This window comes from Microcaecilia unicolor, chromosome 1 (assembly GCF_901765095.1).
Source record: "Microcaecilia unicolor chromosome 1, aMicUni1.1, whole genome shotgun sequence".
Classification (NCBI taxonomy): domain Eukaryota; kingdom Metazoa; phylum Chordata; class Amphibia; order Gymnophiona; family Siphonopidae; genus Microcaecilia; species Microcaecilia unicolor.
In genome coordinates this window covers 600023931-600044949 of record NC_044031.1, presented here as the reverse complement: position 1 = coordinate 600044949, position 21019 = coordinate 600023931, and the positions used below count along the sequence as shown (strand labels likewise).

The 21019-nt window shown below is 43.8% G+C and overlaps 1 protein-coding gene across 1 annotated transcript in view; it reads left to right on the top strand.

Annotated features, from left to right (window-relative positions):
• The window catches only part of COL22A1 (collagen type XXII alpha 1 chain), a 743309-nt gene that overhangs the window by 710327 nt on the left and 11963 nt on the right, over positions 1-21019 (top strand). Inside the window, exons 58-61 of the mRNA XM_030219538.1 lie at positions 92-127; positions 1461-1505; positions 1629-1808; positions 4504-4570. Coding sequence (XP_030075398.1) covers positions 92-127; positions 1461-1505; positions 1629-1808; positions 4504-4570 — 328 coding nt within the window. The remainder of the gene's footprint in view (positions 1-91; positions 128-1460; positions 1506-1628; positions 1809-4503; positions 4571-21019) is intronic.

The window sequence follows — 21019 nt, the reverse complement described above, 5'->3', positions numbered from 1 at the left end:
GGGTTCTAAAAAACAAAGAAACATTTTACATTTCCATGTGGTTGCTAAAAGTTCTTAACATTTTAAATCTCTATATGTGTTGTATTTTTAGGGAGAGACAGGAGAGAAGGGGCCCCAAGGAAAAGAGGCAAGTAAAAGAGTGCCTAATATTATGACAGCTTTGTTTATAGTGAAAATTGTAATGAAAATATAGTACAGCTTCTTATCAGTTCTGCTTTGTAAAAGCCAGAGAAGGACTTCCTCTTTGGCATAACCCAGTTAGTAAAGGTACTATAGCAAAGAACTGGCAAGGCCTGCAAAGACATTTTCTGCAGCATTGTTCTGTCATTCTACCTTATGGCCTGTTATCAGCCACTATAAAATTTCGGTGCTGTCCACAAGCATTTTCAGATTTTATGACCAGCACTTCCTGACTGTGAAGACCTTGTACAATATGATCAGGAGACACTGAGCCATGAGTTTCACTAGTGCTCGATAAGAAACTTGATTTCTAGATGGTCGCTAAACAGTGCCCCTGAAGAAGCTTGATTGGTGGACAAAACGATGGCTACTGTCAGATGTGAGTGGTAGTTTGCAGCTTATTCAAGAGAAAATGAAAATGGTACTTAAGAATTTTTGTGGGCATTTTTATGTTGTATTTTTAATCTATTTTTTTTTAAATGGAGAGTATTTTACACACCTGATGCTTGGTTCCAAGGCTGTAATACACCACTGAGTGTATTTTAGCTAGACAATGTATAGTTCTTTTTCCTCCATTTATATAAAACTAGTAAAAAAGGCCCGTTTCTGACACAAATGAAACAGGCGCTAGCAAGGTTATCCTCGGAGTGTGTATGTTTTAGAGAGAGTGTGTGTGAGAGTGAATGTATGAGAGAGAGAGAGAGTGACTGTGCGAGTGTGTGTGTGTGTGACAGAGAGAGTGTGAGACTGAGTGTGAGTGTGTCTGTGAGAGAGAGTGTGCGTGTGAGAGAATGACAGTGTGTGTGAGTGCATATGTGAGACACAGTGAGTGTGAGTGTGTTTCACACAGATACAGTGTGTGTGAGAGACAGCGAGTGTGAGAGTATGTGTGCGATACACAGACTCTTTGTGAGACCAAGAGTGTATGAGACCGAGAGTTGCACACTAAAAGATTTATACACTCATCTTTATAGAATGGCACCTAGCAAGATGCACATATAAATCAAAATTGTTGCCACTTAGTGCCAATAATTGATTGTTAGTATCCAATTATTGGTGCTAATTGGCTCATTACTCTAATTGAAATTATTTATGTAAATTGCTTCTGATTGGAAGTCTCTTGTTATCTACTCCGCATTGCACCTTTGGGTGTAAAGCTGAATTATAAATACCCAATAAAACAGAATACTCCTTCAGTATCAAAGAGTCAGTACAAAAGGAAGGTAATGACTTTTCTCCGTGCTCCATTCTCAAATAATTATTTATGTATTTGATTGCAGGGCACACCAGGAATTGTGGGTGAGCGTGGTGCCAAAGGAGAACGGGTATGGTTTATAATACTGTACCATACTGAAAACCATTATCATCTGGAATTATATGGTATCTTTTGTTTGGAAATTTTAGATAAGGGTGTTTATTTATTTTCATATCTTGTTTTGACTTAATAGGGAAATCCTGGTCTCCAAGGTGACAAAGGACCACATGGCGAGAAGGGTCAGGCTGGTACTCCTGGAATGCCTGGCCATAAAGGTCACACTGGATTGATAGGTCCACATGGACCTCCAGGAGAAAGAGGACAGGTTGGATCACCAGGCTCCCCAGGACAGCCAGGGTTAACTGGGCCAAGGGTAAGAATGACAGTAGTGAGTTTTTAAAGTGTTCCTACTTGAACAGTCAAAACTGTTAAGCCTAATGTAATAAATTGTGCAAAGCTTAACACACGTTTACTTCCGATTTAAAGTTGATTTTTTTGAGTACTAGATTACCGGCACTTCCCATGTAGCAGGATTTTTAGCACACAAATAAATCAGGAGGTCACACATGGTGCTAATCTTAGCCCAATTGGCAATCAAAATGCATGCTAAGGATTGGAACTGCACACAGAATTATTTCTGATGCTCAAACTGCACTAATGTTTAGTGCAGCTTGTTACTTTCCTAATAGTGCTAGATCTTGACTTCACAATCAGAGGTGAAATAAACTTTTAACTTATATAGAAACAGAGCAAATAACGACTGTACATCCTGTGCAGTGTGCCCATCCACACCAACTACCCATCTCTGCAAGCTCTCTCTCTCTCTCTCTCAGAGATCCTCTGTACTTATGTTTTCTTGAATTCAGATACTGTCATTGTCTCCACCACTTCCACTGGGGAGCTGTTCAGTAGAAATCCATGGAAAGTTTAAAAACCTGTCACCAGAGACTGGTGATCCTGACGTTGAAATTCTCAGGAGATGGGTTTTCTGATTTGGGGACCAATAGACCTCAAATTCCCTGAAATAAGACATCCAAATCCTAGAAGACCCTGTCTCAGAACCCATGAGCTAGGGAAACTTTGGCTCAGGACTCCCAAGCCATGGAGATCCTACTCCAGCACCCCTAAGCAAGAGTGTTGTGGGACCAGAGAGCCACCAATTTGTCTGGCTTTGAAAACAGGTATGAAATATTGCATCTTTGCCTTCTATCTTTGAGTGTCACTTAATCTTACTGTAGTTCTGTACAATAAAATCCAATTATTATTAGGGAAATATGTAATGAAGAACTGAAGATGCTCAACTGTTGTGAGATAAAAATAACCAAGAGAAGTAATAAAACTAAGGATAATCCAGTAGTAGTAAGCACAAGAAAATGGAAAATAGCTTACATCCAGAAGAATGTGGGGCCTATGTACTAAGCTGCCCTAAGCAGTTAACATGGGAATTAGCATGCACGGCAAGGCAAACCCCACACTAATATTTAACATGGTAGCTTGACAGTTTCAAAAGAGCAAGTCTTCGCAAACAGCATAGATGTAACTCAGAAGCACAGTGAGGATGACAAAATCGCATAATACCATGCAGATTAGTGCTTATGAAATTCTTTAATATTAACAAGGCACAACTCGAAATGGGCCTTGTTTCAGCCGACTAGGCCTTCATCAGGAGTCTCTTGCAAAAAGTTATCCAGCAGCTGATTAAGTTTGATCACAGACTCATCCATGTTGGTTTCTAGTATGGCTGACCTGGCTGGACCAATGGTCCATCTAGCCCAGTATCCTGTTTCCACCAGAGGCCACCTTGCAGAAACCCAAATAGTAGCAAACATTACATGCTACCAATCCCAGGGCAAACAGTGGCAACCCTATGTCTGTCTCAATAGCAGACTATAGACTTTCCCTTCAAGAACTTGTCCAAACCTTTTTTAAAACCCATATATGTTAACCGCTATTACTACAACCTCTGGGAAAGAGTTCCAGAGCTTAACTATTCATTGAGTGAAAAAATATTTCTTCCTATTTGTTTTGAAAGTATTTCCATGTATCTTCATTATGTGTTCTCTAGTCTTAAATAAAATATTGATTCACTTCTACTCGTTCTACATCATTCAGGATTTTGTAGGCCTCAATCAAATTTCCCCTCAGCCATCTCTTTTCCAAGCTGAAGAGCCCTAACCTCACCCCAGATTTCACCATGTGTACACCTACCTGCCAAATACAATCTATGTAAGATATGTATGTATTCACAGAATAGTGCTTAAGCAGAATTTTGGCATTTCCATGTGCATTTGCACATACAGGCATGAATATGCCACTACACTAATCATTTTATGTGTAATTTATGCATAAATGATAGCACTCATTTCATAGAAATACCTTCAAAATGGGCTCCTTTTGGGACTCCTTACATGGATTATTCCTTGTTATAAAATCAGGCACTTTTGTAATAAGCCATTTCTGCTTGTAAACCACTGTTTTATGCGAGTAATTAGCTTAACTATGGGACCTGTTTAGTAAGGTGCGCTAGCATTTTTAGTGCATGCTGAATGCTAGAGGCACCCATATATTCCTATGGGTGTCTCTAGCATTAGCATGCACTAAAACCACTAGTGCACCTATAGCGTGGCTTAGTAAACAGGGCCCTATACCCCTTATGGGCAGAAAGGCATATTTTATTTGCATAGAAACCTATATGCCATCTAGACATGTGAACCTCTTGATACATTTTGTGGGTTGATAAAATTTGCTTGCCTTTTTTGTTTTTTAAGGAAATCTGCTGTTGATTTCTGTGGATCAGTTAATCTGCTGTGGGTTTTGAATTAAATTTATTTACAGAACTCCATTTTGGGCAGGTTTAATGTAGGTTTCTATGTCTCAGCACATCTGTACCAAATTTCATCAAATACAATTGAATTTGCTCTAGATCATTTGTGAAACCTTTTCACAGAAATTCTGATAAAATTCTGTTGCACCTGAACTGAGCTGAAATTCATCCCTCATTAATACCATGGTCAATGGAAAATCTGTGCTTTAGCATTCATGGAATCCTGCCATCTTTCCCTCTCTAGGGAGATCCTCCATCCTTGGAGACTCTTCGAAGGCTTATTCAGGAAGAACTGGCAAAGCAGCTTGATGGTAGGTGTCACACATCTGGCTCTGTGAAGCAGTTTTAAAGCATGGAGCAGCTCCAAACATTTATGTTTTATTACAATTTTATATACCACCAATTCCCTGCCAGATCTAGGTGGTTAACAATTTAAAATACAATAACATAAATAGGAAAGGCCTAACCCATACATTCAAGCACACTCACAAGTAGACAAAGAGTTTTTATTTCTTAGATTGCTTCCCTCAATGGGGTTTTATGGAGGGTTCTTGTCTTCTTTCCCTTGTTATCCTTGGTTATCTAAGCTGTTCACTTTCTAGATAGCATGCACAGAAAGCTCAGCAAATCATTTCTGTCCAATGGCCTCAAGGAGTGCCTCCCTCAAGGCACACTGTGTTGCACTCATTGGCCAGTAAAGTTATCCACAGTTTATTGCAGCCATGTTCCCTCCCATGCCAGACCTGAGTACGCTTCCAGATCCAACCAGGCCCAGTAAATGGGATGGAAGCTCTGATCCACAATACTAAAGTCTGAGCTATGCCCCTCCCTTGGTTGGTTTAAGATCAATTCTTAGAAACTTCAAGTGAGCAAAAAAATGTGATCCCAATTAATCACTCAAGTTCTCTGCATTAAAAAACCTGCATATTCAAAATAGTGATTTCTTAATATATCCCTTGCGATTTATTTTAACTGAATTGAGGTATCATAAAGCATTCATATGATAATGTCCTATGTAATTTAAAGGACCCAACTCATCTCACATCTAATCATTTATCTCATAACCAAAATTCCACTTTATTAGTATTTTAAAAGCAGAGTCTATGAACACAGGTAACAATTCCAAAATCAAGAAGAAATGTTCAATAATCCCAATAACAAGAAAAGAAAAATATAGGGAGGTCAGTAACCAGCTCTGTCATCAACATATAATTTGAAACATGTAATTTAAATGTTTCAAATTATACTTATATTCAATGACGCTATCCATTTAGGTAGTACCTCTGAATGTCCACATATAACTTGAATATCTAAATGAGGCATGCAAGTTATACATGCTGTTTGTATGGTCCACCTAGCCATATGTGGGTCAGTATTTCAAAATGTTTATTCATAGAGCATATCCTGGCCCTCTTAAAGCAAACAAGTGCTATAATATCAAGCACACACAAGAAGTCTCTGTTCTTTTCTGAAATTTATTTTTTGAATAAATGTAGCTAATTTACTCACAGATTGTATTTTCTCAGAAGCTTGTCACCCTAAGGCAAGAGACTTTGTAGATCTGATTACTGCAGCAGTGGGTGGAGGTGGATTTTTTAAGACAAAAAAGAAGACTTATCAGGCTTATTTTTGAAAGAGAAGGGCGCCCATCTTTCGACACAAATCGGGAGATGGGCGTCCTTCTCTCAGGGTTGCCCAAATCGGCATAATCAAAAGCCGATTTTGGGCGTCACCAACTACTTTCTGTCGCGGGGCGTGTCATACTCAGGTCCATCGCAGCAGTATGCAGGTCCCTGGGGGGGGAGGTATGTGTGTGTCAGCGGAGGCATAGCGAAGACGTGGACGTCCTTCTTTCAAACATTTTGGATGTCCTGAACTGCCCCCCCCCCCCCCACAGGGACGGCCAAAATTCAAGAGAGTGGAGGAGTGGCCTAGTGGTTAGAGCACTGGTCTTGCAATCCAGAGGTGGCCAGTTCAAATCCCATTGCTGCTACTTGTGATCCAAAATCCAAATAAATAAAAGGAATGTCAGAGGCATAGCAAAGGCATGGACATTCTTCTCACAGAAACAACCACATTTTGGATGTCCTCAACTGCCGTCTCAGGGATGGAGGCATAGAGAAGGACATCCTTCTCCCATACTCTAAAAAAAAAAAGACGTCCCCGACGAGCACTTGGACATTTTCACCTGGACTTGTATTTTTCTAAGGTTGTAGATGGCAATTTATTTAAAATTGTAGACAGCTATTATACACGCAGCTTGTCTGCATGTATGAAGCCATCTTTCGCATGCGCAGAGCAGCCACACATAATGCTTGGCTGCTCTGCACTGGCTTCCCCTCCTTAGGAAGGAAATCGTGCACAAATGAGCTAACAGTGAGCAGCTCATTTGCATGCAATTTCTTTCATGTGTGCCTGTTCCTTTCTGAATTGCTAAGGGATTGGTAAGGGAAGGTCTCTTTCCGTTCAGTTAGTGCATCAGTTAGTCCACTGGAGTGCCCCCTAGGGTGCCCAGTTGGTATCTTCGCATGTCAGGGGGACCAGTGCACTACAAATGCTGGCTCCTCCCACGACCAAATGAGTTGGATTTGGTTGTTTTTGAGATGGGCGTCCTCAGTTTCCATTATCGCTGAAAACCAGGGACGACCATCTCTAAGGTCGACCATCTCAACATTTAGGTCGACCATCTCTAAGGTCGACCTAAATGTTGAGATTTGGGCGTCTCCAACCGTATTATCAAAATGAAAGATGGACGTCCATCTTGTTTCCATAATACAGGTTTCCCCGCCCCTTCGCGGGGACGTCCTGTGAGGACACCCTCAGGAAAACTTGGGCGCCCCATTCGATTATGCCCCTCTTTGTGGTAGAATTGGCATGTAGATGAAGGTAGTTTAGAGGTGAGGTGCTGATTTGCACAGTATTGATAAAAAGGCAAGTTCACTCCAGTGGAGCAGAGAAGTATATGTTTCTGAGGAAGATATCAGTGTCTAAGCTCGCAGGAACAGAGGAACCAAGAAGAACATCCAAAAGGCCAGCGGGTAAGGTAAAGGGACCAATAGGGGCAGAGCCTAAGACCAGGCTACAAAGGACATCATAGAGAGTAGTCCTTGATTGGAGAGAGAGGTCAGGTCAAAGATAGTAGAGATAATCAGGAAATAACAGCAGGTAGACAAAGTACTCAAGCTTGGCTGAGAGAAAAAGAAATAAGGCCTTTGCTGGAGAAAAGACCACTAGTACTAAAGCTTATACAGATAAGCGGGGGTGGCTGCAGTACATGTGGGACTACACCACACACAATACATTGCCCACATACCACAGCAGGAAGTGACTGCAGCACTAAAAATCCTAAGAAGTGATAATTGCATTAAACATATTTTACAGCTACACTCTTTATTTGGATTTTGCTCACACCTTTTTCAGTAGTAGCTCAAGGTGAGTTAACATTCAGGTACACTGGATATATAAAGACCAGTAGAATGCTGCAGGGGGCAGAATAGAGCAGCAGCCTCTATGAGGATAGTTCTGTAAAGGGACGCCTACTTTCCTTTATAGAATACTAGCATATCCAGGTAGATATGTGCAGATGTGGTTAAGCACCAACCAGTAGAGCTGGTGTACATGCTCCCACCTACATTTTGGAGATATCTACCCATATGTGCCTATATGAATGCCCAACTGCAAAGTATATGCTTTTGGAAGATATACACATACTAACGGAATAGCACATAAGCAGATTGATGGAATTTATGCTCATATATGCAGACAGGTGTGAGTATATGCCAGTATTGTCATTCACATGCATATTTGGTGCCCACTTTATACAGTTGCCCTATATGGGGGTAACTTTATAAAGTTGGCGCTAACATTCAACACCAAATATATGCATAAATGTTTAGAATAATGGCATGTATTATTTCATTGTGTATGTTCTGTTGTACAGATCTGGAGCTGGTGCGGGATATAAATGATTTTTTAAATAAAATAAATATGTGCATAAATGCCAATATTCCACATAAGAGGACTCTTACATAGCACATATTTTATAGATAGGCATATACATCAGTGGAGCCTAGACACTGCTTACATTTATACATGTAACTTATAGAAAAATCTAAGCACATATCTCTGGCATTTAAGCACGAGTATTTACATCAGCTCTATGGCTGGCGTAAGTGCTCACACGTAAATTATAGGCTTGTATTTCACCAGTTATACATACACTTTCCTTTAGAGATAGTCACCTACATATAGGGCATGGTTTTCAGTCACAGTATGGAATAGTGCTGCTGAAAATTCTCATTGTGTCAGATCGTGACAGGGGGAACGAGGGCAGAGCATGGGCATTCTGTCTAACTCTGTGGATAGTTAGTAATTCAGCCTTTATCCATATAACTATACAGATAAAGTTAGGCCAGCAAAAAAGCTGTCCTAACTTAAAGTGCCTAACTATATAGACAGTGACTGTATATTTCTGCCATCCAAAGAATCAGCAGTGGTCATCCCTGTCAACATATATTCAACATAGCTTACTATCCAGATAGCGTCACTGAATATGAGGCACAGCTGGCATTTAAAATAAATGCTTACTTCCACATTTGAATGATGACCTGAAAATTTATACTTTAAGCAACTGAATATTATCACTTAGATATGGGTTTGATAGTCAGCATTATTTATCTCATCTGCCCTCAACCTTGGAGTCATCTTCGACTCCTCCCTCTCCTTCTCTGCGCATATCCAGCAGATAGCCAAGACCTGTCGCTTCTTCCTTTACAACATTAGCAAAATTCGCCCTTTCCTCTCTGAGCACACCACCCGAACTCTCATCCACTCTCTCATTGCTCGCCTCGACTACTGCAACCTACTCCTCACTGGCCTCCCACTTTGCCACCTATCCCCCCTTCAGTCCGTTCAGAACTCTGTTGCATGTCTTATCTTCCGCCTGGACCGATATACTCACATCTCCCCTCTCCTCAAATCACTTCACTGGCTTCCGATCAGGTACAGCATACAGTTCAAGCTTCTCCTCCTAACCTACAAATGCACTCGATCTGCAGCCCCTCCCTACCTCTCTACCCTCATCTCCCCTTACGTTCCTACCCGTAACCTCCGCTCTCAAGACAAATCCTTCCTTTCAGTACCCTTCTCCACCACCGCCAACTCCAGGCTCCGCCCTTTCTGCCTCGCCTCACCCCATGCATGGAATAATCTCCCTGAGCCCATACGCCAGGCCCGTTCCCTGCCCATCTTCAAATCCCTGCTAAAAGTCCAACTCTTCAATGTCGCCTTTGGTACCTAACCACTATTCAAGAAATCTAGACTACCCCAACTTGTCATTTCGTCCTTTAGATTGTAAGCTCCTTTGAGCAGGGACTGCCCCTTTTTTGTTAAATTGTACAGCGCTGCGTAACCCTAGTAGCGCTATAGAAATGTCAAGTAGTAGTAGTAGTAGGAGGAAGGCAGTTCTGACATTCAGTGGCATGTAACCAAAGAGTGCTACTGAATATCAGCACAAACCGCCGCAGCACTCCCCGGTTAGTTCCAGAGTGGTCGAGGAACAGAGTGAAGGCAGAGACGGGAGTTATCCAGACATGACTGATACTCAATGCTCGAGGCCAGATAGCTATCCACATAAGTAGGACCACATTTAGAGCAGTCCTAATTGCCTGGATAGCTATCCATGTACCACAGTATTTCTGGGAGCTGCTGAAGACTCAGATATACAGTGCCAGTACCCAGACATGGGCCAGTCCTGAATATCTGGGTCTTATTCAGCCTGCAGTGGCCAGCATTTCAAAAATACAAAACAAAAATGACTGTTGTAGGTAGAGTATTGAACCAAATGTATTTAGATGGCACTGCCCTTGGAACTCTGCAAATCCCGCCTCCTTTCTGAGCAACACAGCTCAACCAATGATCGTACTGGACAATATACAATCTTCATTCCATACGTCCTTCACGGTGCCTGACACACAACTACCTCATTTTACCACAATACAACCTTGTATTTGTTATCAACCGATTTGCGAACGCCTTTACGGTACTATGTAAGCTACATTGAGCCTACAAATAGGTGGGAAAATGTGGGGTACAAATGTAACAAATAAATAAATAGACCATTCAGAATATATAAAGATTTACATGTCCCAAATTATCCATTTGGCTTCCAGAACATTTTTTTTTTAAAACACATGTGCCTGCTGGTGGTACTGACCACTTATGTGCATTTGAATATAGATCTGGAGGAGTGATTTTATAAAAGGGATTGAGTTTGTAGAACAGTGACTTACACGCTCAAGTGTGCTCTTACAGAACTGCCAAGGAGTATAAAAGCGTATAAAAACTAGATATGAATATAGTGCCTGCTTTCACATGATCTGCATGTAGATGTTCCCAAGGGCATAATTTGGCAGATCAGAGTGGAGTTGCAATGTATGCATGTGTTTATAAAATAGGCACCTACAAATAAAAAGCACAATTTGATAAACCTTTTCCCAAGTGTAACTCCTGTTTTATCCACATTACAGAACTCTTGTAAAATTATCGCCTTGTTACTGTCAACTGTTGTTTTCCAGCTCTGCTCCTCCTGGTCAGAAATTGGTCCACAGTCTACTATAGTAGTCCAGCCAAAAGCTCAGTCCCTGAACCCCATGGTTAGTAGACTCTACCAAAAACCATCTCCAGCACAAGGACCGCTCATCTTCAGAAAGGGCACAATCAATCTCCAAATCCTTAGGATTATCTGCTGCAGGGTCCTTATTAGGGTCTCCCTTTTCAGTCAGGGTGAGTCCATAACTCCAACAATCAATCATTTTTTAGTCCTTGCAGTTCTGGGGCAAATAGTGCAGTGTTGGGGATTCATCTCGTTCCCAGCACTCAGAATGGTTAGTCATCCACCCCACCACCACCTCCCACGTAGCTTTCCCACTATGCTACAACCTCCCACGCAGGATCCGAGATGTTCGCCCTAACTGTAGAAGTGGGCAATGGAACTAACCTGGATTTGATTGGAATGTCATAGTGCAATATATGAAAAACAAAATGTTTTATATAATTTTTTAATATGCAAGTAGTGCTCAGCGACTGGGTAACTATCACTGGGCTGACTGGCATTCCTTGAATGTGTTTATACCCAACAGTTCATCATCATACTGTCACCATCCACCTACCTATGATTTTATACTATTGTTACTGCTGATAATGCTGGAATCCCTATGCGAGTCAAAATATCAAATAATGGAACATCACATAGAATTGAACACTTATCTTAGTGCTGTGTGGATAGATTCAGCTGTAACTAGAGAAAGTCCCAGTCACTTCAATAACGTGCAGTGAAACTTGATTTGTAGAACTTCTGAGTTCCCTGTTGTAATGTTTCCTAGGTTCCCTACATGCAGGCATGTTTCGCCATAGCATCATCAGGGGGACGCCATTCTAAAATGAACATAACGTTAGCCATAAATTAAACTAGTGTTATACTCAAGAGCAGTACTTGTACTACGTACTATGTGAAAGTCATTTAACTTCCCTACAAACAAATGTTTAGAATAATGTTTAGACATATAATATGAACTTGATACTCTAAACATTTGTTTGTAGGGAAGTTAAATGACTTTCACATAGTACGTAGTACAAGTACTGCTCTTGAGTATAACGCTAGTTTAATTTATGGCTAACATTATGTTCATTTTAGAATGCCGTTCCCCTGATGACGCTATGGCGAAACATGCCTGCATGTAGGGAACCTAGGAGACATTACAACAGGGAACTGGTTCAGAAGTTCTACAAATCAAGTTTCACTGCACGTTATTGAAGTGACTGGGAATTTCACTAGTTACAGCTGAATCTATCCACACAGCACTAAGATAAGTGTTCAATTCTATGTGATGTTCCATTATTTGATATTTTGACTCGCATAGGAATTCCAGCATTATCAGCAGTAACAATAGTATAACATCATAGGTAGGTGGATGGTGACAGTATGATGATGAACTGTTGGGTATAAACACATTCAAGGACTGCCAGTCAGCCCAGTGATAGTTACCCAGTCACTGAGCACTACTTGCATATTAAAAAATTATATAAAAAATTTGTTTTTCACATATTGCACTATGATATTTTTTATGGTAAATTTTCATGGTTTTTGATAGTTTTATATAAGTTAAAATTTAATGCCAAGAAGTGTAGAGTGATGCACTTGGGGTGCATAAACCCAAAAGAGAGATACCAGATAGGAGGGGAGGGATTAGTAAGCTCGACTCAGGAGAGAGACCTTGGGGTGTTGGGTCTGAGGATCTAAAGGTGAAGAAAAAATGCGATAAGGCGATGGCCGTGGCCAGAAGGACACTAGGCTGCATAGAGAGGGGTATAACCAGCAGAAGAAAGGAGGTGTTGAGGCCCCACTTGGAGTATTGTGTTCAGTTTTGGAGGCCGTATCTTGCTAACAATGTAAAAAGACTGAAAGTGGTGCAAAGAAAAGCTACTAAAATGGTATGGGATTTGTGTTGTAAACCGTACGAGGAGAGACTTGCTGACCTGAACACGTATACCTTGGAGGAAAGAAGAAACAGGGGTGACATGATACAGGCGTTCAAATATTTGAAAGGTGTTAATCTGCAAACGAACCTTTTTTGGAGACAGGAAGGTGGTAGAACTACAGGACATGAATTGAGGCTGAAGGGGGGCAGACTCAGGAGTAATGTCAGGAAGTATTATTTCACAGAGAGGGTGGTGGATATGTGGAATGCCCTCCCATGGGAGGTGGTAGAGATGAAAACGGTAATAGAATTCAAACGTGCGTGGGATAAACACAAAGGAATCCTGTTTAGAAGGAATAGATCCACAGAATCTTAGTGGAGATTAGGTAGCGACACTGGTATTGGGAAGCAAAACCGGTGCTGGGCGGACTTCTACGGTCTACGCCCTGATCATGATTGAATAGATATGGATGGCTGGAGTGTAAATTTTAAAGAGTTTCGATGTTAGCTTCAGAACTTAGTACAAGAACAGTGCTGGGCAGACTTCTACGGTCTGTGCCCCGAGAATGGCAAGGACAAATCAAACTTGGGTATAAAGTAGCACATACCATGTAAAATGAGTTTATCTTGTTGGGCAGACTGGATGGACCGTACAGGTCTTTATCTACCATCATTTACTATGTAACCTCAAGCTCGGGTCGTCAGGCTAAGTCCTGGTAGATTTTGATTGAGGATTCCTATCTCCCTGTGATGGGATATACACCCTATCACAGTTACATACTTGGGGGTAAAATAAGCACAGTCACAAAGAGGGACATACTTTTATGTAACCCAGGTGTACATAGTTTCAAGGGGTACAGTTTAGGTAGAACATGGACAAAGTCACATGGTACGTACACAGATTATAAAATAAAATATTCTCTTGTATCCACAGTCACAATCTAATAAATCTAAAGGTCTCAGCGGTGTCATCCACTCTACTTCCTGGTTTAACCCTCGAGGCACTACTGATTGTAACTTGAAAATCAATGTCTGCTCCTTATATGTACATGTGCACACTTCACCCATATATATTTTCATCTCCCTCTAAAAGGAAGGTTTTGTGAGGCTGTTTTTAAAAGATGCATAAGCATCTATATTGTCTCCATAGCAGTGATTCTCATCCCAGTCCTCAGGCACACCCAACCAATCGGGTTTTCATGATCTCCACAATGAATAGATATGAGATAGATTTACATAGATTGAAAGCAGTGCACAGAGATCTGCCTCATGCATATTCATTTTGCTTATCTCAGAATCCTGATTAGCTGGGTGTGTCCCAAGGACTGGGTTGAGAACCCCTGCTCGATAAAATAGCCCCAAAAGAAGTGCCTACTTGATTTTACAATCTAGGTGACCTGTTATCAAATTACTTTCTTAGGTCACACTCCCACATTTGCACGTACTTCAGAGCCCATATAAATATGTGTGCCTCTTTACCATGGCTCATTTGACAAGGGCACATTGGCAGAGCACACATGCTTATATACTTTGATAGCTAGGTGCCCTGTTACAAAATTACTCTCCCAATCCTCCTCTGAATCTTTACAATCAGGAGAATTAGTTTAATGGATTCTGGATCTCGATTATCACTGAACAGTAATGATTTTTCTCCGAGGACAAACAGGCTGCTTGTTCTCACAAGAAGTGGGTCGACATCTGCTTCGGCCCAGGAAGCGGCAAAATTTTTCCAGCAAAAATATAAAACTTTGCTAGAGTCTTCTGGCACACGAGCAGCGCGCACCACGCATGCGTGGATGACTTCCCACCCGTCGCGAGTGTGCCTCCTGAGTTCTTTTATGTCCGGACGAGGTGACAGCGGTTTTTTCAGCTCTCCTCGTTTTTTGGCCCAGGAACAAGAGTCTGACGACTTTTTTCTATTTCTTTTAAATTTTTTATTCCAGTAGTTTCCTTAAGTGTTTTTTGAGCTATTATTAAGTTTACTTTCTTTTCGACGTGGCCAGCCTTTAGGCCGCGCGGTCGGGTTTCCCCCTTTTTGTGTCCTTCACTTTTTTGGCACAATCGCGTCATTTGATTTCGCCGAACCCGTTTTTCCTTCCATGTCATCGAGGACACCCAGCAGCTTCAAACGTTGTTCTCGGTGCAACCAGACCCTCTCAGGTACCAATACCCACACCCTGGAGGCCTGCCTTGGGCCCGACCATACCCCAACCACTTGTAGTCTGTGTCTTCATATGAAGTGTCTCGAGAAGCCCAGCGAGAAAAGCTTTTTGGGGCTCGGTCCGGTCCCTCAACGTCGACAACGACATCGGTACCGAGGTCGGCGGCGTCGGAGTCGACATCGAGAGGAGCATCAACGTCAAAAAGAGAGATAATGGCTATCCCGAGACCACCACATGCTGGGAGCAGTGAGGCGTCGAGTGGTTCTCCACCTGCCTCGAGGCCTCCTGTTATGCAGGCCCCCCAGGATCGACCTTCGTCGGACCCGGCCCCAAGGAGACGTGAGGATTCCACGTTCTCCTCATCGGTACCGAGGAGTCTCGATGACAGGCGTCGAGCTAAGGCTAAGAAACACCGTCATTGTTCTTCAACACACGGTGCCGAGAAGCGTCGGCGTCGAGAGGACCGCTCCCCCTCTATTCAGGAGGTGCCGATGCATCAATCTCGTGGCAGCCCGATACCTCACCCGAACCTCAACAGATTCTGCCACCGGCTGCTCCACCGACCCCGCAGCCTTTTCCGATTGCGGCTCTCAACGATCGCATCTGGGCCCTGCTTCCAGAGCTTCTGGAGGGATTGCTGCGTCAGTCTGCTTTGGTGTTGGGGGTGATTGCGCCTTTCGTGCCGCCGGCTGCAGTGGCGTCTGGCCCTTCTCCTGCGGAGAGGTCCCCGGCATTGGTGCTGCCTGCGGCATCGACGTCGGCTACCACCCAGGTTGACTCCCCTTCCACGTTGGTGGAGGAAGCTTCACCGCAGTCTAGGCGGGTGTCGACTTCTCAACATCACCATCGAGAACATCGTTCCTCGGTGTTGAGGCAGGCTCAGTCTCGGAGTGCCCTGAGGGAGGTCTTATCCGATACTGAAGAGGAGCGTTCGTGGGAGTCAGAGGAAGACCCCAGGTACTTTTCTTCTGACAAGTCCTTTGGGATTCCCTCTGAACCTTCCCCTCCACCAGAAAGGAGACTATCTCCATCGGAGAGTCTGTCCTTTACATCTTTTGTCCGGGAAATGACTACAGCTATTCCTTTCCCTATGGAGGTTGAGGATGAGCCCAGGGCTGAGATGCTCGAGGTCCTGGATTATCCTTCTCCACCTAGAGAGGCTGTGACGACTCCTCTACATAAGGTACTGAAGGAAGTCCTTATAGGGAACTGGTTGTTCCCTCTGTCTGGCCCCGTGATCCCGAAGAAAACTGAATCCCAGTATCAGATCCACGGTGATCCTGGATTGATGAGGTCTCAGTTACCCCACAATTCCATGGCAGTGGACTCCACCCTCAGGAGAGCCAAGAGTACTAGGGACTATGCCTCGGCGCCCCCAGACAGAGAAGCTAGGACTCTTGATTCTTTTGGGAGGAAATCGTATCAGGCCGCTATGCTCGCCACCAAAATTCAATCTTACCAGCTCTTCACGAGCATCCACTTGCGGAACTCGGTGAGACAACTGTCCAGCTTGGTTGATGCACTCCCTCTGGAGCAGGCCAAGCCTTTTCACCAGGTGGTCAGGCAGCATAAGGCGTGTCAAAAATTCCTGGCCAGGGGTACGTTCGACACTTTTGATGTAGCATCCAGGATCGCTGCCCAAGGTATAGTGATGCGCAGACTCTCATGGCTGCGTGTCTCTGACCTCGATCATTCGGTCCAGCAGCGGATGGCGGATGTTCCTTGCTGGGGGGATAACCTTTTTGGTGAGAAAGTAGAGGATCTAGTTGACCAGATCAAGAAGCATAATGATGCTATGGATTCTCTCTCCCACCAGGCGTCTTCTGCTACTACCTCCTCATCTAGGAGGTTTTTTGGAGGAGAGAGGAGTGCTCCCTATTCCTATCTTAGGCGTAGGTACATTCCTGTTTCTCGGCAGCCTGCCCAGGATCAGCCCCAGCGCACTCGTTCTCGTCAACAGCGTACGTCTAAGGCCCATGCTGCTCCCCAGCAAAAGCAGGGGACGGGCTTTTGACTGGCTCCAGTTAAGCATAGCCACAGTAAAAGTGTCCACACTGAATGACTTGACGGTTGGGGGGGGGGAGGTTGATGTTTTTTCACCAAAGGTGGCCTCTCATAACCTCCGATCGGTGGGTTCTTCAAATACACCCTCAGGATACACCCTCAGTCTGGAATTCAAACCTCCAAATTGCCCACCGGGAGCTCATTCTTATAGTTCCCAGCACAAAGTACTTGCAGAGGAACTCTCCGCCCTTCTGAAGGCCCAAGTTTCAAACCCGTTCCACCAGGGGAAGAAGGGCTGGGATTCTATTCCAGGTATTTCTTTGTGCAGAAGAAGACAGGGGGGATGCGTCCCATCCTAGACCTAAGGGCCCTGAACAAATTCCTAGTCTGAGAAAAGTTCAGGATGGTTTCCCTGGGCACCCTTCTTCCCGTGATTCAAGAAAACAATTGGCTATGCTCTCTGGACTTAAAGGATGCTTACACACACATCTTGATACTCCCAGCTCACAGGAAGTATCTTCGGTTTCGGCTGGGTACTCCGCACTTTCAGTACCTTATATTGCCTTTTGGTCTGGTGTCTGCGCCCAGAGTGTTTACAAAGTGTCTAGCGGCAGTCGCAGCGTCACTAGGCAGACTGGAAGTGCATGTGTTCCCTTATCTCGACAATTGGCTGGTGAAAAGCACCTCGGAGGCAGGCGCTGTACAGTCCATGCAAATGACTATTCAGGTGCTTGAGCTACTGGACTTCATGATCAATTACTCCAGGTCCCATCTCACCCCAGTACAAAAGTTGGAATTCAATGGAGCTCTGTTAAACACAAGCACAGCTCGAGCTTATCTTCCTGAGGCAAGGGCAGACAACCTCCTGTCCTTGGTGTCCATGGTTCGAGCGTCTCAACAGATCACAGCTCAGCAGATGTTGAGACTTCTGGGGCACATGGCCTCCACAGTTCATGTACTCCCATGGCACGTCTACACATGAGATCAGCTCAATGGACCCTAGCTTCCCAGTGGTATCAAGCTGCGGGGGATCTAGAGGATGTAATTCAACTGCCCACCAACTTTTGGAATTCTCTTCAGTGGTGGACGATTCTATCCAATTTGACCTTGGGACGTCCATTCCAAATTCCTCAGCCACAAAAAGTGTTGATGACAGATGTATCCATGGGGTGGGGAGCTCATGTAAATGGGCTTCACACTCAAGGAGCCTGGTCCTTTCAGGAAAAAGGACTTCAGATCAATCTCCTGGAATTGAGAGCAATCTGGAACGCTCTAAAGGCTTTCATAGATCAGCTGTCCAACCAAATCATTTTGATTCAAACAGACAATCAGGTTGCCATGTATTACACCAACAAGCAGGGGGGCACCGGATCTCACCCTCTGTGTCAGGAAGCCATCCAGATGTGGCTTTGGCCTTGCCGTCACGACATGTTTCTCCAAGCCACTTATCTGGCAGGCGTAAACAACAGTCTGGCCAACAGGCTGAGCAGGATAATGCAACCTCATGAGTGGTCACTGAACATGGGTGTCGCCTGCAAGATCTTCTGAGCATGGGGCACCCCCTCGGTGGATCTTTTTGCCACTCAGATCAATCACAAGGTCCCTCAGTTCTGTTCCAGGCTTCAGGCCCACGACAGACTAGCATCAGATGCCTTTCTCCTACATTGGGGACAGGCCTTCTGTATGCCTATCCTCCCATGCCTCTAGTAGGGAAGATTTTGCTGAAACTCAAGCAAGACTGGGAAACAATGATTCTCATTGCTCCCTTCTGGCCACACCAGATTTGGTTCCCTCTTCTTCTGGAGTTGTCCTTCAAGGAACCGTGGAGATTGGAGTGTTTTCCAACCCTCATCACCCAGAACGAGGGGTTGCTTCTACATCCCAACCTCCCGTCTCTGGCTCTCACGGCCTGGATGTTGAGAACTTAGAATTTGCCTCCTTAGGTCTTTCAGAGGGTGTCTCCCAAGTCTTGCTTGCTTCCAGGAAACATTTCACGAAAAAGTGTTACTCTTTCAAATGGAAGAGGTTTGCCATCTGGTGTGACAGCAAGGCCCTTAATCCTCTTTCTTGTCCTATTCAGACCCTGCTTGAATACTTTCTACACTTATCAGAGTCTGGTCTCAAGACCAACTCCGTAAGAGTTCACTTTAGTGCGATTAGTGCTTATTATCGCCGTGTAGAGGGTAAGCGTATCTCTGGACAGCCTTTAGTTGTTTGCTTTATGAGAGGTTTGCTTTTGTCAAAACCCCCGGTCAAACCTCCACCAGTGTCATGGGATCTCAACGTCATTCTCACCTAGCTGATGAAAGCTCCTTTTGAGCCACTGAATTCCTGCCATCTGAAGTACTTGACCTGGAAGGTCATTTTCTTGGTGGCTGTTACTTCAGCTCGTAGGGTCAATGAGCTTTAGGCCTTAGTAGTGCATGCACCTTATATTAAGTTTCATCACAACACAGTAGTCCTCCACACACCCCCTAAGTTCCTGCCAAAGGTGGTGTCGGAGTTCCATCTGAGCCAGTCAGTTGTCTTGCCAACATTCTTTCCCCATCTTCATACCCACCCTGGCGAAAGCAGTTTGCATACCTAGGACTGCAAGAGAGCATTGGCCTTTTATGTGGAGCGGACAAAGCCCTTTAGACAGTCCGCCCAGTTGTTTGTTTCTTTCGACCCCAACAAGAGGGGAGTCGCAATCGGAAAACACACAATCTCCAAATGGCTAGCAGATTGCATTTCCTTCACTTATGCCCAAGCTGGGCTGACTCTGGAGGGTGATGTTACGGCTCATAATGTTAGAGCCATGGCTGCGTCTTTGGCTCACTTAAAGTCAGCCTCCATTGAAGAGATTTGCAAGGCTGCAACGTGGTCATCAATCCACACATTCACATCTCAATACTGCCTTCAGCAGGATATCCGACGCGACAGTCGGTTTGGGCAGTCAGTGCTACAGAATCTGTTCGGGGTTTAGAATCCAACTCCAACCCCCTAGACCCATTTTTGTTCTGTTCCAGGCTGCACTCTCAGTTAGTTGTTTATGGTTTCAGGTCAATCTATGCTATGTCCTCACCGTTGCGAGGCCCAATTGATCAATATTCATTGTTTTGAGTGAGCCTGTTTGCTAGGGATACCCCACGTGAGAACAAGCAGCCTCCTTGTCCTCGGAGAAAGCGAAGATACTTACCTGTAGCAGGAATTCTTCGAGGACAGCAGGCTGAGTGTTCTCACAAACCCGCCCACCTCCCCTTTGGAGTTGTTACTAGTTTGTTGTATGCTTTTTGATTTAATTAAGGGGCACGCTCGCGTGACGGGCGGGAAGTCATCCGTGCAAGTGCGGTGTGCATGATTCACGCGCCAGAAGACTGGGAAAAATTTTTTATTTTTGCTAGAAAAATTTGCCTGCTGTCCTCGGAGAATACCTGCTACAGGTAAGTATCTTCGCTATTAACCTTTGAGACGCAGTTGTCACTGCAGTTCTACACTGTGCTTAGTGTAAATTAAGTGAGAAATAATTTGGGCCATACAGATGGACAGCTAAATAAGGTTCAGGGTCCTACCCCCTCCTTCCCCCCATATAATATTTTTAAAAAGAATAGCTTATTAGATCACTGAATGATCAGATAAATCCAGTTAGGCAGGTTTTTCAACCCAGTCCTCAGGACTCACCGCACCCCACTAGTCTGGTTTTCAATATATCCACAATGAATATGCATGAGATATATTTACATACTCAGATTCATCCCAAGGCAGGTTTGCGAAGTTCTGATTTAGAGCCTCAGCCATAAACTCCTCTGCATTGTAACACCCTTCTGTGCGTGCTAAAAATAATGTATTATACAGAAAAGCCTTAACATTCACATTGAAGTGGGTCTAGAAGGACTTAATGAAGTATGCAAAGGCTTGTGAGCCTGTGCATACAAATAGAGAGTCATATGTAAATGAGAGGTTAGAAGGCTCTAGCTAAATAGCATGGTATGCTAATACTCCCCACTGTTTCATGAGAACATGCTAAATAATGCCATATAATATGACATTATATTGACTGATTAATCTTACTGTCTCATGAACAGACCACAAGCTAAATAATACGAACAGTGCAGAAGGAAGAAGTGGGAGATGTTTA